General features: G+C 37.4%; 1 protein-coding gene and 1 long non-coding RNA gene across 4 annotated transcripts in view; both read left to right on the forward strand.

Moving 5' to 3' along the window:
* Nucleotides 1–12489: 12489 nt before the first annotated feature.
* LOC122553246 lies at nucleotides 12490–18968 on the forward strand. The gene is made up of 3 exons (XR_006312661.1): nucleotides 12490–13078; nucleotides 13308–13429; nucleotides 16579–18968. It is a non-coding gene; the product is annotated as an uncharacterized LOC122553246 (long non-coding RNA).
* Nucleotides 18969–20045: 1077 nt separating this feature from the next.
* kiz (kizuna centrosomal protein) overlaps nucleotides 20046–24257 on the forward strand; it is a 185247-nt gene continuing 181035 nt past the window's right edge. The window contains exon 1 of one of the 3 annotated variants that reach the window (XM_043696537.1): nucleotides 20046–20664. In XM_043696537.1, the coding sequence (XP_043552472.1) occupies nucleotides 20600–20664 (65 nt within the window). In that variant the 5' untranslated portion in view covers nucleotides 20046–20599. The remainder of the gene's footprint in view (nucleotides 20665–24257) is intronic. The other 2 variants (XM_043696536.1, XM_043696535.1) reach the window with 2 other exon arrangements.

Here is a 24257-nt window from a genome sequence, read left to right on the forward strand (position 1 = left end):
CAGAGGATTGTGAATCTATGAAATTCTCTGCCCAGTGAAGTAGTTGAGGCTTCTTCATTGAATGTTTTTAAATCTAAGACAAATAATTTTTTCAACAGTAAAGGAATTAAGGGTTACAGTGAGAGGGTGGGTAAGTGGAGCTGAGGCCATGCAACGATCTTATTGAATGGCAGAGCAGGCTCGACGGGCCAGATTGCCTACTCCTGCTCCTAGTTCTTATGTTCTCTTTTATCATTGGTTAGCAGTTACTACAAGAATGAATGTGCAGGTGGACACTCCATTTGGTTTGATGACCCCATGGTTGAAAACTTGGCAGCAATAAGATGCGGGTTACAAGTGCAGAAGAATTCATACCAGCAGAGATTAATGACTTTAGAAGTGAAAAGTGGTAACAATTGCAAACTTTAAAAATAATAATTTGTTGCATTCCAGCAGAAATATTCAACAGTCCAAATTTCAAGATAAAAAAAGTCAAATGTTTGTTCCAACTGAGCTCATTTCTTTTCACTATGGTATTTGGAAAATGGTATCCCTTTCCCTAAAATTGTCTTTCTATAAAACATTGTGCTAAAATTCTTTTTTTAAAATAAGAGATCAGAAGTATATCGTGATCAGATTTTTTTCAAACTACTCATGCAGAACATTGTTACTTTTATGAAAGAACATTTTATCATTCCACTTCAGGCCTTAGTTGGTCGTAAAAGTAATGTTGGTAACTTGCAAGATGATTTAAGTAATATTTAGGAAGGGACAAGTGATTGAAAAATGTGCTGTCAAATAAATGGTGCTTTATAATTCACTCGTGGGAGTTATATCCATTTTGCTGTATAGCCAAGGTTTGAATATCAACCATTATGCACCCCCCCTCCCCTCCCACTTTATAGCTCATAATTGAGTAAAAACCAAAACTACTTCTGTGGACTTCACAGCACCATATAGTAGTAACTCAGTGGCTGTATGGTAGAAGACACAGAAATAACAAATGATTTTAATGGACAAGTACATCTCTTGGCAGAAAAATCTCAAAATAATTGAAACAGAAAATAAATAGTTAAGGAATATTTAGAGCAGTAACCAACTTAAAAGAGTTGATTTCTAACCTACAAAAAGAAAGAATTGTTTTTTTCATAATGCATTTCACAATTTCAGGACATCCCAAAATGCTCTGCAGCCGGTGAAGTAATTTTGATACTCCAATTTAAGAAACATTGCAGCCGATTTGCGCATGGCAATCTCCCAAAAGCAACAAAGTGATAATAACCAAAACATCTGCTTCAACGATGTTGATTGAGGAATAAATGTTGGCCAGAACAATAGGAAGAATGGCCCTGCTTTTTTTCAAAATAGTGTCATGAGAGGGCAGAGGGCTTTCAGTTTAATGTCTCATCCAAGAAATGTCATCTCCGATCATGCACAGTGGCTCAGCGGTTAGAACTACTGCCTCGCAGTGCCAGAGATGCGGGTTCAATTCCAAAATTGAGTGACTGTCTGTGTGGCACTTGCACATTCTGTCCATGTCTGTGTGGGTTTCCTCAAGTGCTCCGGTTTCCTCCTACAATCCAAAGATGTGGAGGTTAAGTGAATTGGCCATAATGTTCAGGGATGCGTAGCTTGGGTGCATTCGTCAGGGGTAAAATGTAAGGGAATGGGTCTGGGTGGGTTACTGTTTGGAGGGTCGGTGTAGACTTGTTAGGTTGAAGGTCTGTTTCCACACTGTAGGGATCCTATGGATATGGATGTAGCATTCCCGTAGTACTGCTCCAGAGTGTCAGCTGTTATTGTTTGGGCCCAAATCCTAGAATAACACTTGAATCCACAGCCTTTTGATGTAAAAATGAAAATTTAATCAACTAAGTTACTATTCTTGTCTTTGCAATCAAAATGTAATATTTTCAGAATATCGCTTTCAAGAAAGTTGGATTTCTGAGTATTATGACTTACTTCATTAGAGCGGTTTGTTAATGTAAAATAACTTGGCAAATTTAATTTTAAATGTATTTGCTTTACCTTTCAAATGCATTAAATTTCTGAATCCAAACTGGAATGCAATTGTATATTGAAAAATATACAATTATATCTGCTGAATATTGCAGTATCTTTTCATTATAATTGCATAACTTTAGTTCATTGTAAGTCATTACCCACTAAATCTGACATAAACATTCGTATTGATATAAGGTTTTGCAAATGAGATGTGAAGATAATAAATTCACAAACTTTAGTATTGAGTGAAGAAGACTGAACAGTAACTGAAGCACAGCATATTACCAGATAGAATCAAACTGACAATTTTGAGGGATGATTTGGAGAAGCTGGTGTTGGAAGTGGTGGTGGTGGAGGGGGGGAATGGTGTACCAAGTTAAAAATCACGCAATATCAGGTTATAGTCCAATATTTGGAAGCACTAGCTTTCAGAGTGCTGCTCTTTCACCTGACAACCACCTGATGAAGGAGCTATGCTCCGAAAGCTAGTGCTTCCAAATTGACCTGTTGGACTATAACCTGGTCTTGTGTGATTTTTAATTTTGAGGGAGGTACCATAAAGGTCCATGTGTAATTCAACATTTGAAGCCTTAAATAATCTTTCGAAATACATTGGTTGATTTATGGTCAAGAATGAAAGTGAATTGTAATGTGCAAGTAGGTGGTTGCCATCATTTTCTTTTGCCTCGCAGCATCTTTTCTGTATAGATGTGTCTTAAACTCCTGCACATCTTCACAACACAGCCCATATCGTCTGCTTGAACTCTTGCACCCAGTTTTGAAATGTTGGTATGTAAAACTTCCAGTGGTGAGAAATTAGGAGTGACTACTGAAGTAAATATGGAATGTCATATAAATGCCCTGATGAAGGGCTTTTGCCTGAAACATCGACTCTCTTGCTCCTCGAATGCTTTTCCAGCACCACACTCTCGACTCTAACCTTCAGTATCTGCAGACCTCACTTTCACCATTCTATGGTATATTGATATTCCTTCATTACAAATGGGTTAACATCCTAGAGCTCTCTACCTAACTCCATTTTTAAATCATCGGCAGAAGGACTGCAGCAATTCAAGGCAAAGCATCCTCACTACCTTCTCAAAACAACTAGGAATGGGAGATATATGTGTCCATGCTTACTGTGATGATACTAAAGCATTAAGAGGTGTATTTTGTCCTTTGTTCTTATGAAGAAAGATTGACTCAATGGTGAAAGTGGTCTGCTCCCAAGCCAATAAAGCACTAGCTATTGAGGCCCTGGGTTTTTTTTTAAAGTTGGAACAATAAGCGTAGCCTGAATGGGTGGGGTTAAGCTCCCACTCAACCAGGATTTTGCTTAGTTTTAACCTGCAACAACAGTTGCTGAGGTCTTGAAGCTGATCCACTCTCTGTTACAGCTAAAACCTGGGGTGCTCTTTCTGCTGCTATAATTGCATGTGAGACAATATATTTTATTGAATTTGCCTTTGCCAAGGCTGTGCTTTTGGAATGTTAATATATGGAAAACGTTAATGAGTTAACATGTGTTATTTTGTTAAGCATTTTGATAGAGCTATGTTTAAGGCAATTATTTTCCTTTAGTTTTATTTTGCCTGTATTTTAATTGCGGTGTATGAATACAGTGTGTTTTGTTTCAAGCCTGGTAGTTTGACCAATCAAACTGCATCTGGAACACAATGCCTTACACTTACCTTTAAAACAAGAATAAGTCAGGATCTAGACTATCTTCTTAATATATTTTGAGTGAGTTTGGTCTGGTCCATAAAAACATTGGGGGCTTTTTTCAGGATCAAAATCTCTAATTCCAGTTTGAGATTAGGATTATTGGACTCAAGGGCAGTCAGTGGTGAATGTTGGTGTTCTCTTTTCAGGTGTTGAATTCAATTGGTTTAAATTGGTGTCTTCTGTAGTAATGGCTCTTTCAGTCACTAAGCATTTCCAGGAATGGAATAAGTCACTTCTGGAGTTTTACAAGAGGTGAGCAAGACAAAGCTTTTCCAATTGGCAGACTAGCTAGAGTGGGGGTTGCCTTTGTCTGTGTGAAAAGGGGAGTAATTGCAGCAAAAGTTCAACATTTATGATTGCCTGAAATGCCATCAGAATCTTTAGAAATGGCTAAAATTTAATTGTATATGAAGAAGCTTGAATGTGAAAAAGAAATGAAACAGTTTGAACTATAATCAAAAGCAGAGGAACATGAAAGATAAGGAATGCCCTAGCAGAAGAAAGGGAGAAAGAGAGAGTTTCTTAACTTCTTAATGTTGGAATTGGAAACTCAAACTTGACTTGAAATGGCAGATGTAGAGGTAAAATGTAGGAGTAGTGATGAGGACAGTGATGGAGAGAATCCCATCATAGCCAAAGGCCTGGTAGGGATCTGTTTAAGTATGTCCAAGCAGTGTCTAAGTTCAATGCGAAGGACATAGAAGTCTTTTTTACTTCATTTGAGAAAGTGGCTAGATGATGTGGCCGGCATTCCTGATGAAGGGCTCCTGCCCAAAATGTCGATAGGCCTCATGAAATTGCAGTGTTGGTGCTTTAGAGAAAAAAAATTGGGAAATCAGATGTGAGAAAACAGGAGAAGCCAATGGATTTTGTTCAAATGGAAAGGAAAGCACAGCGGAAGCTAAAAAACTGCAAAAGAATGTACAACCTGGCCAGGGATTGGTTGAGAAGAAAATGCCAGCTCTCTTAAAAGAATTTGCTTGTGTGGGTAAGGTTTACTCATGTATGCCAAGAGGAATGGGTGAAGAAATTAAAATTTTAAGAGATTTGGGAACAAGTCAGTCTTTGCTGATGAGAGATGAGGAGATGTGTAATTCAGAAGGAGTATTGCTAGAAAAATTGGTAATATGTGTTACTCATGGTGAGAAGAGCAGTGTTCCATTATAAAACGTGAGGTAGGAGAGTCTGGGAAATGAAGTAGTGGTAAGAGTAATAGAGGAGAAAGTGAGGTCTGCAGATGCTGGAGATCAAAGTTGAAACTTTATTGCTGGAACAGCACAGCAGGTCAGGCAGCATCCAGGGAACAGGAGATTCGACGTTTCGGGCACAGGCCCTTCTTCAGAGAAATTCTTGATTCCAGAAATACAGTTATCCTTAATAACATGGTGAGAAGAGCAGTGTTCCATTATAAAACGTGAGGTAGGAGAGTCTGGGAAATGAAGTAGTGGTAAGAGTAATAGAGAAATTCTTGATTCCAGAAATACAGTTATCCTTAATAAGGATAAAGCTACAGTGATGCCTACTGCGGTTGAAAACTCAATAAAAGATTAGGCAACTGAGTGTTTTTTCTGACTGCGTGGTAACAAGGTCACAAAGTCACAAGCGGAAACAAGAGGAGAAATCAAAGAATGAAGATAAGGAATCTGACATTCAATTAACAAAGACTATGTTTGATCAAATGGTTGAGAAAAATCAAGAATAGATGGAGGACAAAGTGGACATTTTTAGTTCAGAGAAATCATCAAAATTAAAACAGAAAGCTTAAAAGCTAAAGCAACTGTGTCAAAAAGCATATACAGAAGAAGAATCTCAGTATAATCCCAAAATGTTGCTATCTTAAAAATGAATTCTTGATGAGGAAATAGAGACTATCACATATTCAAGCAGATGAAAAATTGGCAAAAGTTCATCAAGTTGAATTATTGGTGGGTTATAGAAAGGAGGTTTTGTGGGTAGCACATGAATTACCAGAAGGACGTCCTTTGGGAGTAAGGAAAACTCAAGCCAAAATTCAAAACCAGTTTTACTGACCTGGACTGCATCAGGATGTGGTTGAATTTTGCTAGAGATGTCATACATGTCAGGTAATTGGAAAACCACAGGCAGTAATAAAACCAGCACATTTAATAACCATTCCCACATTTGAGGAATTTTTTACAAGGGTCTTAATTGATTACAAGGGTCCTAATGAAACATAAAGTGGGAATCAGTATTTGTTGACTATAATGGATATGATTGCTAGGTTTTCAGAGGTCATTCTGCAATGTAGTATCACTTGCTAAAAGGGTTGTAAAAGAATTACTCAAATTCTTCACAAGATATGGACTATCCACAGAAATGCAATCGGATCAATGGTCAAATTTTATATCACAATTATTCAAGGAAATTATGGGTAGTTTAGGAATAAGACAATTGGAATCCACTGCATCCACCCAGAATTACAGGAAGCATTGGAACAGTGGCATCAAACTTTAAAAAACATGTTGATGTCTTATAGTCAGGACTAGCCAGAGGATTAGGATAAAGGAATTCCATCTGTGTTTTTTCTGCAATGAGGGATGCACCTAATGAATCAACTAAATTCAGACTATTTGAATTAGTTTTTGGCCATGAGTTGAGAGGATGATTGAAATTAATTAAGGAGAAATTGGTAAGTCAGAGCTCAGAGACCAAACATTTGACTGTGTCAAATTTTTGGGAAAGATTAAGTAAAGTGGTGAATTGGTTAGACTGTATTTTAAGATAGCACAGCATATGATGAAGCAGAAAACAGACAAGAAATCAAAATTTTGTAACTTTGCCAGTGGTAATAGTGTTAGTAAGTGAACCTTTAAAGGCAAGATTTAGTGTGTCTTGTCAAAACAAAAGGAAATTGAATGAGGTGAATTATTTAATAAGAATGCCAGATAGAAAGAAATGTCATAGATTCTGTCATTTGAATATGCTCAAAATGTAGTTTGATAGAAAGGAAAGCAAAAGGAGAATGTGCTATCGGTTACATTATAGAGTGAACAACTAAGTTCAGATGTACTGGTATTCATACCATTAGATTTTGGCACCATTCAGTTCAGTTCTGGTACCTCAAATTAAATTGGACAATGAGGATATTCTCAAAAATTGAGATAAATTATTGAGTTTTCTTCCAGAGGAAAATCAAAATAACCTGAGTTATTACAATCACATGGGGCATAATGTGGGTGTTAGCTGGGAAGTACTAATCTGATTATGCCTGGTGTTGATATCAGAAGTGTTGTTCCAATTAAGCAACATCCTTACAGACTTGATCTCTAAAGTTAGTATGGTTTTAAAAAGAGATTGAACCCATGCTTAAAGATAACATAATTCAAGTGAGTTGTAGTAACTGGAGCTCACCCATTGTAATGGTGCCAAAATCAAATGGTATGGAATGACTATGTGTGGACTATCACTAAGTAAATGCAGTTACAAAATCTGATTCATATCCTATTTCATGTTTTGAGAAGGTGGGACAAGCAACTTATATTTCAAAGTTGGACTTGCTCTGAGGATGCTGACAGGTACCTTTTTTTGAAAAAGCAAAGGAAATGTTGGTTTTTGTGACACCAAATTACCAGTCTTGCCATTTAGCATGAAAAATGTGCCAGCATTTACTCATAAAGATATTTTGGGATTACCCAACTATGTGGTGTACATTGATGATATAGTGATTTTTAGTCACACATAGAAGGAATGTTTCGAGCATTTATCAGAATTGTTCGACTTACTTTGGGAGGGAGACTTTGGTGATAAACCTGGCTAAGACGGAGTTCGCAAAAGCTCAAGTTACATGCTTAGGCCATGTCAATGTGAAAACAAAGATTACTGGGGAGCTTCCTAGAACAATACTGAAGAGGAAGTGGGACAATTCTTGGGATTGAGTGGCTTTTATTGGATATTCATACCGAATTTTAGCAGTGGGGTTCCTTCACTGACTGACTTGTTGAAGAAAACATAACAATTCAGTCAACAGAGGAATGTCAGAAGGCATTTGACAGCTTGAAATCTGTGTTAACTGCTGCCCCTTGTTAGCTACACGTAATTATGCAAAGCTATTCAAAGTGACTATTGATGCAAATAATGTGGATGTTGGTGCTGTACTCTTGTGAGACAACAATGAGAAGCTAGAAGGACCTATTGGATATTTTTCCAAAAAACTGACTAATCATCATCAGATATATTCCATGATCGAGAAGGAGACTTTGAGCTTGGTATTGGCATTGCAACATTTCAACATTTATACTGCCAGCAATGTGTCTGAGACAATTGTATACACTGATCATAATTCCTTAAAATTCTGGTCAAAAATTAAGGATTAAAATATCAGACTATTTAGATTGAGATTATTATTGCTGCCATTCTATTTGAAAATTTTGCTTGTGGCAGGATGAAAGTATGTAATTGCCAATGCATTGTTGCGACTTTGATGAAGGAAGATGGAGGTGATCAGTGGACTGTAAAACGTACTGAAGTGGACTGTAGTAGTGAATGTTTGCATTCTTAGAGTATGTGCATTGTAGTCTACTAATGATGTAGGGCAAGAGATTTTTAAAAATAAAGACATTTTTATATTTTGATTTTTTTTAAGGGAAGAGGTGTGGTGATACTATAGCTTTAAGAGGTGTATTTTGTCTTTTTTTAATGAAGAAAGATTGAGACAAAGGTGATCTGCTCCAAAGCCATGAAAGTAAACAGCTTGTGAGCCTTTCTTTTATAAATGTTGGAACAATAGAAGCAGTCTGGGTGGGTCAAGCTCCCACAAAACCAGGATTATTTTTCATTTTAGCCTTCAGTCGCAATTACTGGAGTCTTGAAGCTGAATGTGAAAGCTTTTATTCCTCTCTCTGTTTCAGCTAAATGCTGGGGTTCTCTTCCTGCTGCTATAATTGCATGTGAGGCAATTTATTTGACTGACTTTGCCTTTGCCAAAAGAGTACTTATGGCATGTTACTATATTGGAACAGTTAATTAGTAATAGTTAATATATACATTATTTTGTTAAGCATTTCTATAGAGTTACAGTGAAACCAATAATGTTCTTTTATTTTTATTTTGTCTGCATTTTAATTATAGTGCATGAATAAAGTGTGTTTTGTTTCAAACCTGGTAGTTTGATTAATCAAATTGCATCTGAAGCACAATGCCTTACACTTACCTTTCAAAATAAGAAAAAATGTAGGTCTGGATTATCTTCTAAATATATTTTGAAGAGATTTGGTCTGGTCCATAACACTGCATAATCCATTAATAATACAAGGCTGAATACTGATGTTCTGAACTAAATGATTTATTGAACTACGTAAAGAAACAAATATAATTTGGTGATGCTGTGGTAAAATGCTCAGCCCACAGTGCTCTCTTCAGATCACAAACAAGTGTCAGGTGCCAGTTTCATACATCATTACTTTATTGGTTCATAAATCGATATGTTTTAAGGAGCTACAAATCTTATCATGACATTGTTCTGCAAGCTCAGGTAGTAATCATCCTACTGTTGTTTCCCTTGTGATATCTGTCTTCAAAATAGGGAAAAAAAGAGAATAGCATTTCTGGTACTTTGAGTGATACTGAACTATAAAATCGCCATTGAATTTAAGTTTAAAGCTATTCAAAAATGTGACTTTAAAAATTCTGCTTTTTATCACATGCCTTACATATTTTAAGATTTTAACAGAAACAAAGGTCTTTTTTAAAATTTATTTTTAATACCCTCCAAAACTCCTTTCTCTCACAACTGCATAATTGGTAACTAATTTTAAATTGATAGAACTTCTTACATCAATTTATTTGAAACTAAAGCAGACAGAACTATATCTTATATTTGAGTTCTTTGGTTACAAATGATTCATTTAACTTCATGATAAATTAACATATAATAAATTCCAGGAATTAAAACTAATAAAGTTCAATTTGATATTGTTGGAGTTTAAAAATAAAATGAACAACAATGGAAAAGCTGGCATAAGATATATTATTTGCATTCTAGCCAAACTTCTAAAACCATAGACAGAAAAATAGTTCAAAGTAAACATTTCCATTGCATCCTCACAAAAGGTAATTGAACTAAAATATTGTCATTTCATAGAGGCTGCCAGACCTATTGAATATTTCCACCATTTTCCATCTTTGTTTCAGATTCCCAGCATCCTCACTGTTTTATTTTTGTACTGTTGTGTTCTGGTCTTATTCTTCTCACATCAATTCTAACTATTTTTAAAGTCACTTTAAATTTATATTAATTTCTGTTTCCAGTTGGTGTATGGTTACTGCCAATGTCCAGGATGTTACTCATGTCCAGTATGCTTGAACATTTTTTTAAAAAGCGCAGCAGAAAAGGAAATGATCTGCTTTGATCCAGGAACCCATCTCTTCTCACAGAAACGTAGGTTGGAAATATAAACAGCCAGGATGAATTTGACAGACACCGAATTCTTTTTACAATGATAATAGTCATAGAATCATGATTTACATAATTATGAAAAAAGCAATAAAACTGGATTTCAGCTATGAAGATAACCTATTAAACAGCAAAACATGAATAAATATTAGTCCAAAATTGGATCAATACATAACTTTTAAAAACCATATTAAATAAGAGAAAAAAACTTTCATAGTAAATCAACATTTGTTCAGTCCATTATGTGTATAGTGAACATTTAGTGTTCGTTTGTTTCTTCCTCATTAAAGAAGCCTCAATTTTTATTCGTTACGTTATATTCGAATATTTGCATTTCAAAAGTGGACTGTAGAGGTCCTTCGTATGCTGAGGATCTAATGCGGCACTACACAAATATACGTTTCCATTTTCCGATTAATAAATGAGGATAGCAGAAAACGATCGTCTGTGGAGTTCAAGAACTTTCCTCTTAATGAAATCTCTCTTTCCACTCTTACTTTCCTATCAACTGTCCAATCAATTCAAGGGGAACCAACGCTACAGTATTTCAACCAAGTTCCTGATGATCGAACAAATTACTATGAATAATTTAAATTTTAGAAATTCTAGGGTGTGTAGATTGTCTAGGCGCCAGGGATTGTAAAAATCGAGATTGACCGAGGAAATCTGCAACTTCACTGTTTTACCTGTCTCTTAATTGATTTATGTATTTCGCAAGGCGCTCCCTGCCTGCCTCCGCAAGTGCTCAGTTAAATATTCTTTCGTATATTACTCTCTCCCTAACTTCTAACACTTCATCCAGCTTCAGGCTCATCTATGGAACTAGCTCCCACCAACTTCAGCCGACCCCCATCGCTTGCATTGCCAGGTGAACACGCCGCATTCCTACTCCATCGAGAGCAACGCCGCGGGATAGGAACAAATTCTCAACAATGTGATCTCCAAAAACCCAACAATTTCCTCTTTCAGACTTTGATGGTTGTTCTCTTCAGCCTCAAAATATATAATTATCCGACTGGTATGAAATTGTAATATGATTTAGACTGATGTATGTTGTCAGCTTCATAACGATGGTCTTTATCACAATAAAGTTGTTTCATACAAAAGATAATATGTAAATACTTTGTTGGTTCGAAATCTATTGCTGATGGTCTGGCTCAATTGGAATGTTGGCTTGTTAAGTCTGATTTTCCCCTCTTCCCGGCGAAGGTTAGTACGAACCTTTCAGTTGATACTCACGTTTTTATGTAAAAGGCCATTTTTACGCGATCCTGAAATACACGTTAATTAAACCGTCAGCTGAAGAAGGTAACTTGGATTCGGAAGCGTTTTCTGAAACTGACATCAGCTGGGAGGCTTTCTCCCCTCGGTAGGAGAGGCGAGCAATGTTGTACCTGCCACCTAATGTTACCACAGATCGTTAGGTAAAATTGTGTGGAAGCGCTCTTCTACATTTGTTGAAAAAAAATGTAAACATAAAAGACCTATGGGAAGGAAGGATCAGAATAAAAGCAAACGGCTTTGGTGCCACGACCCCAGCAATATAAATGTTAGGATCGTTTGAGTTGGTATTCTCGAGGTTTATCACATAATAGTGTGAATGGGTAAATTATAGAGCCACGGCGGGGGTGCTGTAGCGATTTTCTCTACACGAAGATGTAACATTCCCTTTATTTCTGTAACATATATAGGGCAGACCACCAGATGCCTCGTATTATGGGTTCGGTTGCTAGGTAAGTATGAATACCAATCGCAGCACGAGAAAGACATCACGGATACAGGCTAGCACAGGTGAGGAACTATCAACTTACACCAAAAATAGACCAAAGGTTAATTCTTTTAGGCAAAGTTTGATATTTCCCATTAAACAATATAAATAACCCCAATCTTCCCTCCAAAAGCATGATGGTATTGCTCAGCCACAGTGCAATCGGCAATCGTTTCGAAGTCCTTTCGTTTTAGGCACTGGTGGTCAGTTAATTTAAAAAAAAACAGGAATGGAAAATTTTTCATATTTCCGTCGCTTAAACGTTTTTGTATAAGCTATCAGATCAGCATATAATCACAGCTCTGTGAGATTTCGATACAAGATAATTTGTATGCGTCGGTGCCTTGTGTGTGAAATGCTCTCGTTCCGCAGTATAAATGCCCAATCTCGAATTGGGTGGCTATAATATATCTCCATAATTTCGGCTGTTGAATGCTCTGAAATTTAAGAATTGATATGAAAGCGTGATTTGGTGAATATATCCAAACGTGGCGTCCAAATTGTGTGTGTTGTTCAGCTCTCAAGTACTCGCACTTAACTGAAATACTCGCTATGAAATCAAACAGTATGGTTTAAATGGTGAAGTGGTGTGTTTCTCTAATTTCCCTTTAAATCTGTTCGGTACATTCCCATCTGTACGTCTCTGTTATAATGAAGTTGTTTTATCTTAAGTGGGAAAGAAACAATTCCTGTCGCATGTTGTTAATGATCGCTGCGAACAAGATATGAGCGAAGCAGCAAAAGGCTGGAAGTCATGTTAACCCATAGGTTTACCTTTTCTATTAACCCTACTGTTGCAGCCTCAGGAAGATTCCTATGACTCCTCCTGACAGGAGTGGACCAATACAGTTCCTCGTGTGAAAGTCCGAAAAAGCGAAATATATTATTGAGTTATTCACATTTTATATCTGTGTACATTAAAATGTAAACACACAAAGAGCCAAACATAATTGGAAAAGATATAAACCCTAATAAATTAGAAAGGGATTCCAACGATGTTGTCATTTTAAATACAAGTTGTTATATTGATAATAGGAAAACAAAGGGCTGTATATTTTAAAGACCATGAAGACCACTTTCTGCTTAATCTGTGAAAGCGTTTGCCTCAGAACTTCCGCCAAATAGTCGTAAAGACATGAGCATTTTGCATTTGGTACAAAAATCGGTTACCGTCGCAATATACACAAAAGGTATGTTCGTCTGCCTTTGGGAAAAACTCAAGAAACTTCTAGTTGTAAAACGGCGTGTTATTAGATAAGTATCCTTACCATAATCGCCTCAATGAAGATCTTAGCTTGTTTTCTTTTAAATGCTGACAGTCACTGTTGCATGGGAACCATGGTATAAAAGTTTTATTTCGACAAAAATGTTTTTTCCTACCACATGAATTATACGCAACCTGTCTTTTTTTTTAACCAGGTACTTGAAAAAATGAGTTACTGAACTGGAACGGATAAGTCGCCTGCTGAATTTGACGATTAGCTGATTATTTATCACTCCATTCAGGCAATACCAGAAATCTCCAAAGTTGCATCTTTCAGGTACACAGTGTGGGACTTGACCTACATTGTAATTCATTTGAATTTCTAAATTTGTGGTATTATTGCAAAATTTGTAAGACAAAATGTCAGCTGAATTTCAGGAATATCACAAAGTACAATATCTCTTACACCATTTTAGTGGTAAACTGAAAAGGAGTTACTATATCGAGAAATAATTATACAATTTAAAACGTATTTAAAGATAGTTACGTTACTAGAGTTTGTAACAAATGTTCCAAATGCAGACCAACCTCAGTTAACCAACGCGAATAAACGACTTACGGAAATGATTACAAATGTTAAACATTGATCACTCAATCGGTGCGCATGCTTTTTTTAAATGTGTGAATGAGACCCCAAATGTACAAATCGTCCTCCTGGCTGGTTCTTCGTGTTATCTGAATCGAACGAATAATTGAATCCAAGGTTGTCGCGAATGAATTTCGTCAATCGTCAGATAAAACCTGCTCCACATAAAACACTATGCCAAATGTTGCAAGTCTCTCTGACTAGTCCCTGGGCAGCCAGATAATTCAGAAACTATTTGTATTAGCTGTTTATCAAATTATTAACAGCACAGATGTTGTTTGGCTGAAGAGCAGCTGAACCTCTATCTCTAAGACAGTGAAACAAAGGTCTGCAGGAATAATTGTAGATGTGCATGGAATATTAAATTAATTTACTGCACTTAATTCTTATGCAAATCCTGACCCCTGATGCAGCATATCAATTACCCCTCTGCACAGGAAAAGGAAAATACTCCTTTTTTTGTGATTCAGGAGGAAAAATGTTGAAAAGCATCAGACAGCAATACCAGTCGATGGTATTACCATATTAATTTACAACAGATGATAAATACAGTTCTTCAGACATATGCAGCTTTAGATAGCTTTAGTGTTGGCAACAAAGACAAAAAAAATCTAAACAAGAGGCTTGCAGAAAGCTGCAGCTGTCTAAATGTGTGTGATCAGGCTGTTTCTATGTGGCTGAAGGGACTGGTCAATAAAACCTCGAGCCCCCTATTTTAAGCTTTCATCATATTTTTAATGAGGAAAAATGAATACGATGAATAATGCAGTTGGAACCTTCCTCGACCTTTCGGAGACCCCAGCGGTGAAATGATGTTTCTGTCTCCCTTCGTCACATACAATATGTGCTGCCTTTCAGCTCCCGGTAGCACAAACAAAAGCCTTATAACAATATCAATTAATCATGCGGCAGGCAAACAAGGGTATTTATTCCCACTACAAATAGCCTCACAGTGAGCGCATGAATGGCCGTGATTAGCATGAGAAAAGAGGAGCAAAACTCGACAGTTCAACAGCTAAAGAGCAATTTGATGGGGCTGGGATGGGGAAATTGCTTGATTAGTGTCTGTTGAAGGAGCTGACAATTAGGCACCTCAGCTGTGAAACACGGTCGGGAAACAGCCAGTGCACCCAGTCAAAACAAGAGAGTATACATTTCAGAAGTGAACCTTGTCATTTCAACATCGTGAGCATTATTCCAAACACTGGAACACATACTGGGTGGAATTCAATATTGCAATTCGCACTTCATATGTATTATGCGTAATTTATAATTAAAAAGGATCTCACACGACATTATAAAGTCATAGTCAATGCAGTGATAATTATGGCAAAATAATATCTTGATTTTGATTTATCCGCCTTGTGATTTCAACTGTAGCTTTTTTGTGGTAATGTGTTCAGAAACATGTTTTGAAAAATTAACTCAATATAATATTAATTATTACAATTTCAATGATTGAGCACGTGACGCTCAGTGGGCTTGATAGAGATGTCATTCCAAAGTCAATACCGTAATTGTTTATTTAGTACTTGTGCACACTTACAAGCGATACACTGTACATTTAGAAAAAAAACATGGAGACTGTCCACAGCATTATTTTGATTAGTGTTTTAAACACAAATGTACTGGTCAACAAATACATCTGGCGTGGCGAAATATTTTCGAACCTTTCTTTTTACAAAAGGACATTTTATCAACACAACTCATTTAAACTAAACGAAGGGCTTATTATTGAAAACGACTTTTCCATTATTTGAAGGACACGTTTCTTTATTGCAGGTGTACCTATAAGAGATATATTAGCCGTTATGGAAAACTCGCTTTTGCACTAACAGAATATACAAACGGCGATTTTAAAGTTGAAGCTGAAAAAATCGCGATAAAATAAATATCATGACAGGATTAAAAAGGCAAAATCGTTAACGCAGAAGAGTCGATTTTATGATTCTATGATACGATGCACCATAAATTATTGATGCATCAGGTAACCGAACTTAATCCACTCGCGTCGGTGGTGAAAGTATGTCCCGGGTTCATATTTATTAGATATCGTGTCGTGTTGGCGAGACCCACTTGGCTGCACTACTCGACGTAGTCTGTTACCAATTACTGTACTTCTGGTTTTACGAGAGACTCTTGTAACACCACCGCGTTTCTTATACTGCACCTGATCCTTCAGATAACTAAGGCAGTTCCACTTCTCATGGTGATAGTAAGTTTGAGAAGCGAAGCTCAACACAAATAAAGTTGAAATGGACATCTATACATTTTATGGCATAATATCATCGCTATAATGCAGTCAGGTGGCCCAGAAACCACATCCAGTTTATAAAAGCCTCGGTGAACCGCAGCTGCGGGCAAATGAAGCCTTTGGTATGCAGACTGCACTTCACAGTTAGCAAATCATGTGCTTTCGGAAGCATTGTATACCCACAATCTTTTTGTAAGGATAGGTAACAAATTTGACCTTGTCTTTAAAAAAAATCTGCATTAGAGATCCGTGGACGTTGCAAACCGAAGTCCTTCCACTTGCACTGAGTACGAGATCAGTATGTAACAGTCCACTTTACAAATTAAAAGATCGTCCAAAATTAAACCATGGCAAGTGATTATTTTAAGTAACTCATTTAAATTTGTAAGGTCTTGATGTACAATGACCTTACAGTACATGAGTTTATAAATAAATCAGAACCCGATTTCCTCAACTCGTGGAGTAGGTCGTGGCGGGGTATTTAAATTGCTGTGAAGTTTAGCGTTATTATTTATTCAGTTATTAATATGTGAACCGCCAAGAACATTTCCAGACATATTGAAAGATGTGTTTCTGTTACACTTAGGACGCCTGATGTTTGATTCACACTGGATTTCGTTCTCCAGAGATGCACAACGCGATAAATGCAGCAATTTTCTCCAATGGGCAGCTTTGAAGAACATGGCAATTTCAAGCTGCTGGATGTTATTTAGTGTAATAAGAAATAAAACGATCCTATTTCTGAAATAACAGTGTCTATCATCAGTTGAACTACACTGAAAAGGTAATTGTTTCCTGATGATAGATCCATTACAGCCGATCGTGGCCTAAAATCATCCAATGCACCGTGAAAATGAAGGGCAAAATCGGTCTTTGCACCTTAATCATCAGAGTAAGTTTGTGCCTAGGCCAACAGTTGTATGCTGCACTCAGTCGAGCCAGCCCCTGGTCCTAGTCATTGAATTCTCGGTTGCAAAGGTTAGAAGACCTCATATTAGATAGTTTTAGTTTCTCCCTACCAACAATTACAATCAGAGGGAAATAGTTGAATCTAGCACACGGGGGCATTGAAATTACTGTTTCAAGAGGGTTTAAATTGTAGCTAAATTGTGTGTGTGATTTTTAAAAATCATTTTCGATGTCGTTTCTGTTTCTAAGAAATATTTCTATGAGGGTTAATATTAGCGCTCGATGATGAAAAATGCCACAATGTGCTCCGTAGTTTTAAAACATCGCATTTACACAAGGCAGAATATCACAGGTTCAAAGCATATTAGTCTCGTAATTATTTTGACTTGCTGCTGAAGATCGATTATCCGTAACAGTCTTGGTCCCGCGTCCGTGGGAAATATCATCAACAGCCCCACATGGGGAAACACAACTTGTTTTGAGTATTGTTCGTCACTGGTTTGTCATGTCTATCGATCGGAACAATCCATCATCACTAGACGATGTAGATTATAATATGTTGTGTTAATTATTAACGCCGTTCCAATGTAAGCATCACTGTATGTGTGAAAAGAAATGCAAAGCTTTCTGAAATAACCAATTATTTTGTTTAGTTTTTGTTTAGTTGTTATCGCTTATGCTCACGATCCAGTTGTACAATGACGCGACGAAGCAATATTCCACCACTGGCATTTCTATTCTGATGAGAAATAAAATTTTTATCCTGGAAAAAATAACATCCAGCCAAAAAATAATGCAATAGACGAGGGATGTAGTAGAAAGCGAAGCAGCATCGTGGTTTCATTTTCAAAAGTGCTCAATTATTAGGACTTTACAAAAGGGAATCTAATGGAGGAAAGGCCAAAGGCACTCAGACAGTGGCTGTTCCATACATTGCATCCTATTAACTCAGGTTGTAACTCTTAAAAGATGATAGCAGCAGATGATTCCGTGTAAGCGCTGTTTTAGCTCTGACATTATTTATAGAGCCTACTAATAGCGCTAACAGTGGAAACCAGGGCTAATTAAGCGTCCTCTCGGATGCTCGCACCATTTGACCCGTGTTACTATCGCTGTCCTGGAGTGCAAATGGGAAAAGAGAGGACGAGGGTTAACTAACTGAATCGATCTACATAAGAAGCTTTGTTTATAGTTTATTAAACATACAACTTGAATAGACTAATTATCTGCATGTTACATATGTTTGACGACCAATCTGTCATCATGAACAATGCTTTCACTTTTATGTGTTGGGAGATTCGGAACGCTTACAAGAGTTCTAACGCGAAAAGCCTATCCCTCAGTTTGGCAGCTCTTCTAGCGGAAACAGTGAGAAAGTAACAAATATTATGAAGCAAAATATTGGAAAATGTTACTATGTGTTTAAGATGCGATACATTAACAATTAGGAATGGTAAGAGTATAGCGCAATATTGAACTTTAGTTGCAATATTATTTTAAAAGATGGATTTTTAATATTATTTAGAAATACTTTGGAGGAAATACAGCCTCGCGTCTACATGAGCGAAAGTTATTTTAATGAGTTTCAACGAGTTTATACAAATTATAGTGATTAACGAGATTATTTGGCAGATCTCAACATCACACTCAACTTTTTATTATGTTGTCGACGTGTGACACAATATGAACAAAGTAAATTTGAAATTCACAACGCGGATATTATTTATTTAATGTGTTATGAACAACTGTTGATATGCATCATGATTATACTTGTATATCACGTCTCTGCAATTTTAAGGACCTATATTAAATGTTCCACATCAACGTTTTGTCTAACTAATTATAGTTACATTTATTGTCGATAGGTCTTTGTGAGGTTGTTGATCACGATCTTTTATTTTGTTGCGAAGATCTGCCTGGAATAAAGTGAAACAGATGCTCCTGTGTTTGTCAGCTGTTACTGTTTGTAAAAGGTCAAAGTAGGAGGCAGAGAAGGACCAGGCAACGAAGCAATTAAGTAGAGAAGGCAGAATGCTGCAGACTGGCTCCAAATTTATACAAGAGAGATGGGGCAAAAGAAGGTATAGAAGTAGCGGTGCAGTATAAAATCAAAGGAACTTCATACTCCACATTAACATAGTTATTTATTCATTGAATTTTTGTTTCCATCTATATCCAGCACACATAAAATATGCACTTCAGAAGGGCTCATTATTCCAAGAGAACTGAACCATAAGACATTCTTTTCTTTAGTCAAATAGATTTAGTTTATCTTGATTCAATTCTCTAATTTGTTGCCTAATCGTGACAGAATTACTAAAGTTGTATAATTGCACGAATGTATAAGCTCCTTTTTACTTTGCACAGATGGTATCTTGTGAATAATCGCAAAAATTGATTTTTTTAAAGAAATGCTTAACCCTTAATATATACGGAATCTCATTGTCACCAGAGATATTGCAGAGTTTCGGAAATAGACAAAAACAATCCGAATTGCTTTTTGGGTGGCACAGTGGTTAGCACTGCTGCCTCAGGCGACTGACTGGGTGGAGTTTGCACATTCTCCCCGTGTCTGCGTGGGTTTGCTCCGATTTCCTCCCACAGTCCAAAAATGTGCAGGTTAGGTGAATTGGCCATGCTAAATTGCCCGTAGTATTAGGTGAAGGGATAAATGTAGGGGAATGGGTCTGGGTGGGTTGCGCTTCGGCGGGTCGGTGTGGACTTGTTGGGCCGAAGGGCCTGTTTCCACACTGTAAGTAATCTAATCATAATGGCGTTAACAGACCTATTTAACATTTAGATCCTAGAAACGTTTTGTTTTAATCTTTGTTAGGAAACGGTTTCTTGCAATTTATGAATAATTTATGTTCATTTAAAATAGAGTCATCTAATATCCCACAACGTATCATGTGCACAATAATATCGGAGAGTTAAAATACAAGTTTTCAGTATTGCACTCTTACGCTATCCAGTTGTAATTCTACACCCAAATAGTGTCATTTACACACACATTGACATATGGTTAGATATTTTTATGGTTTGGATGATCAGATATTGGGAATGCTTTTCGTGAAACGAAACTTAGCACAGAAGACTTATCAGTTCCTTCACAGGTAAAATCATGAAGGTTCAGTGGATTTCCTTCAATTGTTACGGTTGGCATAATTGATACAGGTCCAAACGTGCGCAAGATAAAAGAGAATATAAATACAGAGTGCAGGACATGATTTGCCGACCCACTACATATTGGCATGATTTGTGCAGCATTTTGCAATATAATGAAGATATGCTGCATTGAGGAGTTGCAGGTGTGAATCTTCTGATACTTGTTTGCTGTTGACAAAGTTTACCTTAGCGACAATTTGTCATAAAACCATGAATACATGATACTGACTTTTACGTTGTCTATCCAATTGAAATTCTCCTGCTCAGTTATACCAATCTCATCCAGCAATCATTTTCTGAACTGAGTGGATGGCCATCTTTTGTAGTTTAAAAGCACGCCCTTTTGTTTTTGAGCTGCACTTCTCAATAACAGCGAACATCCTACAATTTTCTAATTACTCACAATTACTGCAGTGACATAAATCCACCAACTAAATGTATATTACAGTTGAAGCATGTTGGTGGGGTGGGAGTAATGGGACTGGGCGCGGTTGCTATGGTAACGCTGCAAGCCGGTGCTGGCTGTGGCGGACATGGCGGCTAACGATCCGGCCTTCCTGGAGAAATTGGGCGAACTGCAGCGGCAACTGCACGGCAGGTGAGCTTCCAGTTTTCTCTCTCTCTCGCCCAACCCTTTCCTGGTTTCGGGATCGTCTCGGAAGAACGGTAATTCCGTCCTCCCCCTCTCAACGGCGCTAGGCCACGGCCTCGTGCCTGCAGGCCTCACGCGAAGCCTCGGGCTCGAGTGCGAGGCTAACCAGCGGCCGCGATAAGTAGATCGAGTCTGTCGCCCGTCGGGGTTTTCCAGCCAATCGCAGTTGCACCGTTTGGTTTAGCATGGACCAGAAACTCACTTGCTCTTGAAGAGCTGTGAGTCGATTTTCAAAACGAGATACAACCAGACGCAGGTCCCATTTTGACTAAGAAATTTTTGTTTTTATAATGACATCTCAAGAACTCCTATGGCTTTTAAAATTCAGGGAAGTACTTTTTTAAAAGTATAGTTTTGCTTGTAATCAAACAAATGGGGCAGTCTAATGTTGCTTGTGTCTTTTAAAATCACAGTCAGACTTTTCGAAGTTTCTGTTCAGAACTCCTCTAATTCAACAAGTGCTCTGAAAACGTTTGCTCCAGATGGGGCTTTATATGTCACTCAAAATGAATGATACCTGACTCATCTGTCTTCCATTTGTGTGCTTAAGAATTTCCTAAATTCCATAACTCAGAATTCTACAATCCTTCAACTCTGGGCTTCTTGTGCACAGTGTAACATTTTTTGTCGAATCAATGTATATGTACGGTTTTCCGTTATTTAGGCTCCAAACTCTGCCTTTTGAGTTCCTTAAGTTCTGTGCCTGTGCACTTCCCTCCTGACAAAGGAGCAGCACTCAGAAAGCTTGTAATTTCAAACAAACCCGTTGGACTACAGCCTGGTGTCTGGCTTTGTCCACCCCAGTCCAACACTGGCAACTCCACATTTTGAGCTCCTTAACATCAATGTCTTTGATTAAGTGTTTAGTCTTGTGTCCTAATATTTCTTTCTTTGGCTTCATGCTGGATTTTGTTTGGTTACACTCCTGTGAAGTGCTTTGGAACATTTTCCAGGGACAGTGCTTCCCAAACGTTTTCCCATTGTGAGGCTTCAAAATTGCTATGACCCCTCAGTCAGAACTGACAAAACTGAGGCCTGTTGTAACTTGGTCAGAGCTTCATGGCAGCCTTTGCTGCCTCCGAACTTGTGACCACAAAATTTCAGCTCCCAATTGAGGCCCTAATCCTCACTTTGGAAAGCTGTGTCCTTTAGTACAAAAATTACCATCTATACGTAGAATTACTGCAACATTGATACATTCTTGGCATTTCTGGAAGTGTAGATGTCAATGGCAAGGCCAGCATTTATTCATCCTGAATTCTCCTTGGAATGATGGTGGTTAGCCATCTCCTTAGATCGTTGCAGTCACTATGGTGTGAATGCTCCCACAGTACTGTTATGAAAGAAGTTCCAGAATTGTGACTCAGTGTCAGTGAAAGAACAACAATATATTTGAAAGTCAGGATGGTATGGGACTTGGAGTGACTTTGTAGATGGTAATATTCCTATACACTTGTAGCCCATGAACCTCCAGCTGTTGTTGACTGTAGTTTGGAAGATGATATTGAAGGAATAGTAGAAATTTGAGGTTTATTAAATAGTTCTAATGGAGTCTACTTTAAATATATAAAACAGATTGTCATACCTAAGTAAGGTTTTAAATAACATTGCTATTTTTCACAACACTTGATTTCTTTGATTTATCAATGCTTTCACTAGTATAGGATAGCCAACTTTTAAAGATTAAAAATGAAAAGAAAAATGTTTTATCCAATTAAGAATCACAAGTATTTAATTCCTTTCAGAAATGTTCTGGATTATTTAAGATTACAGCTTCAGTCCTGGGAAAGTGATGGAAAATGTTGATTGATTTTTCAGTATGTGTTATGTTCAGGGTGTTAGCTAGTGACAGCTCTCGCAGCACATGTTTGCAATCTCTGATGTTTATTTATTCTAAGTGTTCCTTAACTTTAAATTTGCCAGAATGGATAGTTTCAGTGTAACCGCCAACACAGTTTACTGAATACATTTGTGGTAAAAATTCCAGTTGTCATTTCTGCATTTAAAGGTGATCAATTTTCAAAAAAATAAGATCCAGTAACTAAAGTCACTCTAAGTACTAAATGCCTAATTATATTCTCACTGTAATTAGAACAAAAATATTGGTTGTACTGAAATGGATTTTTAATATAATTTTTGATCCTTTTTCACAATGTTTCCTCAACTGCAGGAACATTATTTAAATTTTGAGCATGTATTGAAACAAATAAAAACAAAGTGCTGGAGAGACACAGCAGCTCTAGTAAAATCTATGAAGAGCAAAACCAAGCTAATGCTTTGAGTCCAAATAAATCTTTTTTGGAGCTGTAGTTTTTAAAAATTTTTGGTAGGAAGTTCTGAGTTGATTTACATGGTAAAGTATATTTTTAAAATATGCAAATAGATAGAACAGAATACAAAAAATTAGTGCTTTTTTTACTTAGGTACTTCTCACAAGGTCAACATTTTCAAAATATTTTCTGACACTTAGAGCTTGGACTCCATAAAGAAGAATCATAGAATCGTAGATACGTACAGTATGGAAATAGACCCTTCGGTCCAACTCATCCAGGGTGACCAGATATCCTAATCTAATCTAGTCCCATTTGCCAGCACTTGGCCCATATCCTTCTAAACCCTTCCTATTCATATTCCCATCGATATGCCTTTTAAATGTTGTAATTATACCAGCCTCCAGTACTTCCTCTGGCAGCTTATTTCATACATACATCACCCTTTGTGTGAAATATTTGCTGCCTAGGTCCCTTTGAAATCTTTTCCCCCCTCACCTTAAATCTATGCCCTCCAGTTTTGGACTCCCCCATCCTGGGAAAAAGACCTTGTCTATTTACCTTATCCATGCCTCTCATGATTTTATAAACCTTTGTAAGGTCACTGCTTGCCCTCTGACGCTCCAGGAAAATAGCTCCAGCCTATTCAGCCCCTCCCTATAGCTCAAACCCTCCAACATCCTTGTAAATCTCTTCTGAGCCCTTTCAAGTTTCACAACAGCTTTCCTCTAACAGGGAGTTCAGAACTCAACACAGTACTCCAAAAGCGGCCTAACCAATGTTCTGTAGAGCGGCAGCTCCTATACACAATGCACTGGCCAATAAAGGAAAGTATACTACGCACCTTCTTTACTATCCTATTTACCTATTACTCCACTTTCAAGGAATTATGAATGCGCTCTCCAACGTCTCATTGTTCAGCAGCATTCCCCAAGACCTTAACATTAAATGTATAAGTCCTTCCCAGATTTGCCTTTCCAAATTGCAGCACTTCTCATTCATTTAAATTAAACCCCATCTGCCACCCCTCAGCCCATTGGCCCATCTGATCAAAATCCCATTGAAATCTGAGTAAGCTTCTTTGTTGTCCACTACACCTCCGATTTTGGTGGCTTCTGCAAACTTACTAACAGTACCACCTGTGTTCACATCCAATAAATGATGAAAAGCAGTGGACCCAGCACCAATCCTGGTGGCACACTACTGGTCACAGGCCTCCAGTCTGAAAATCAACCCTCCATCTTCTACCTTTGAGCTAGTTCTCCCTGT

The sequence above is a fragment of the Chiloscyllium plagiosum genome, chromosome 9, assembly GCF_004010195.1.
Source record: "Chiloscyllium plagiosum isolate BGI_BamShark_2017 chromosome 9, ASM401019v2, whole genome shotgun sequence".
In the NCBI taxonomy this organism is placed as follows: domain Eukaryota; kingdom Metazoa; phylum Chordata; class Chondrichthyes; order Orectolobiformes; family Hemiscylliidae; genus Chiloscyllium; species Chiloscyllium plagiosum.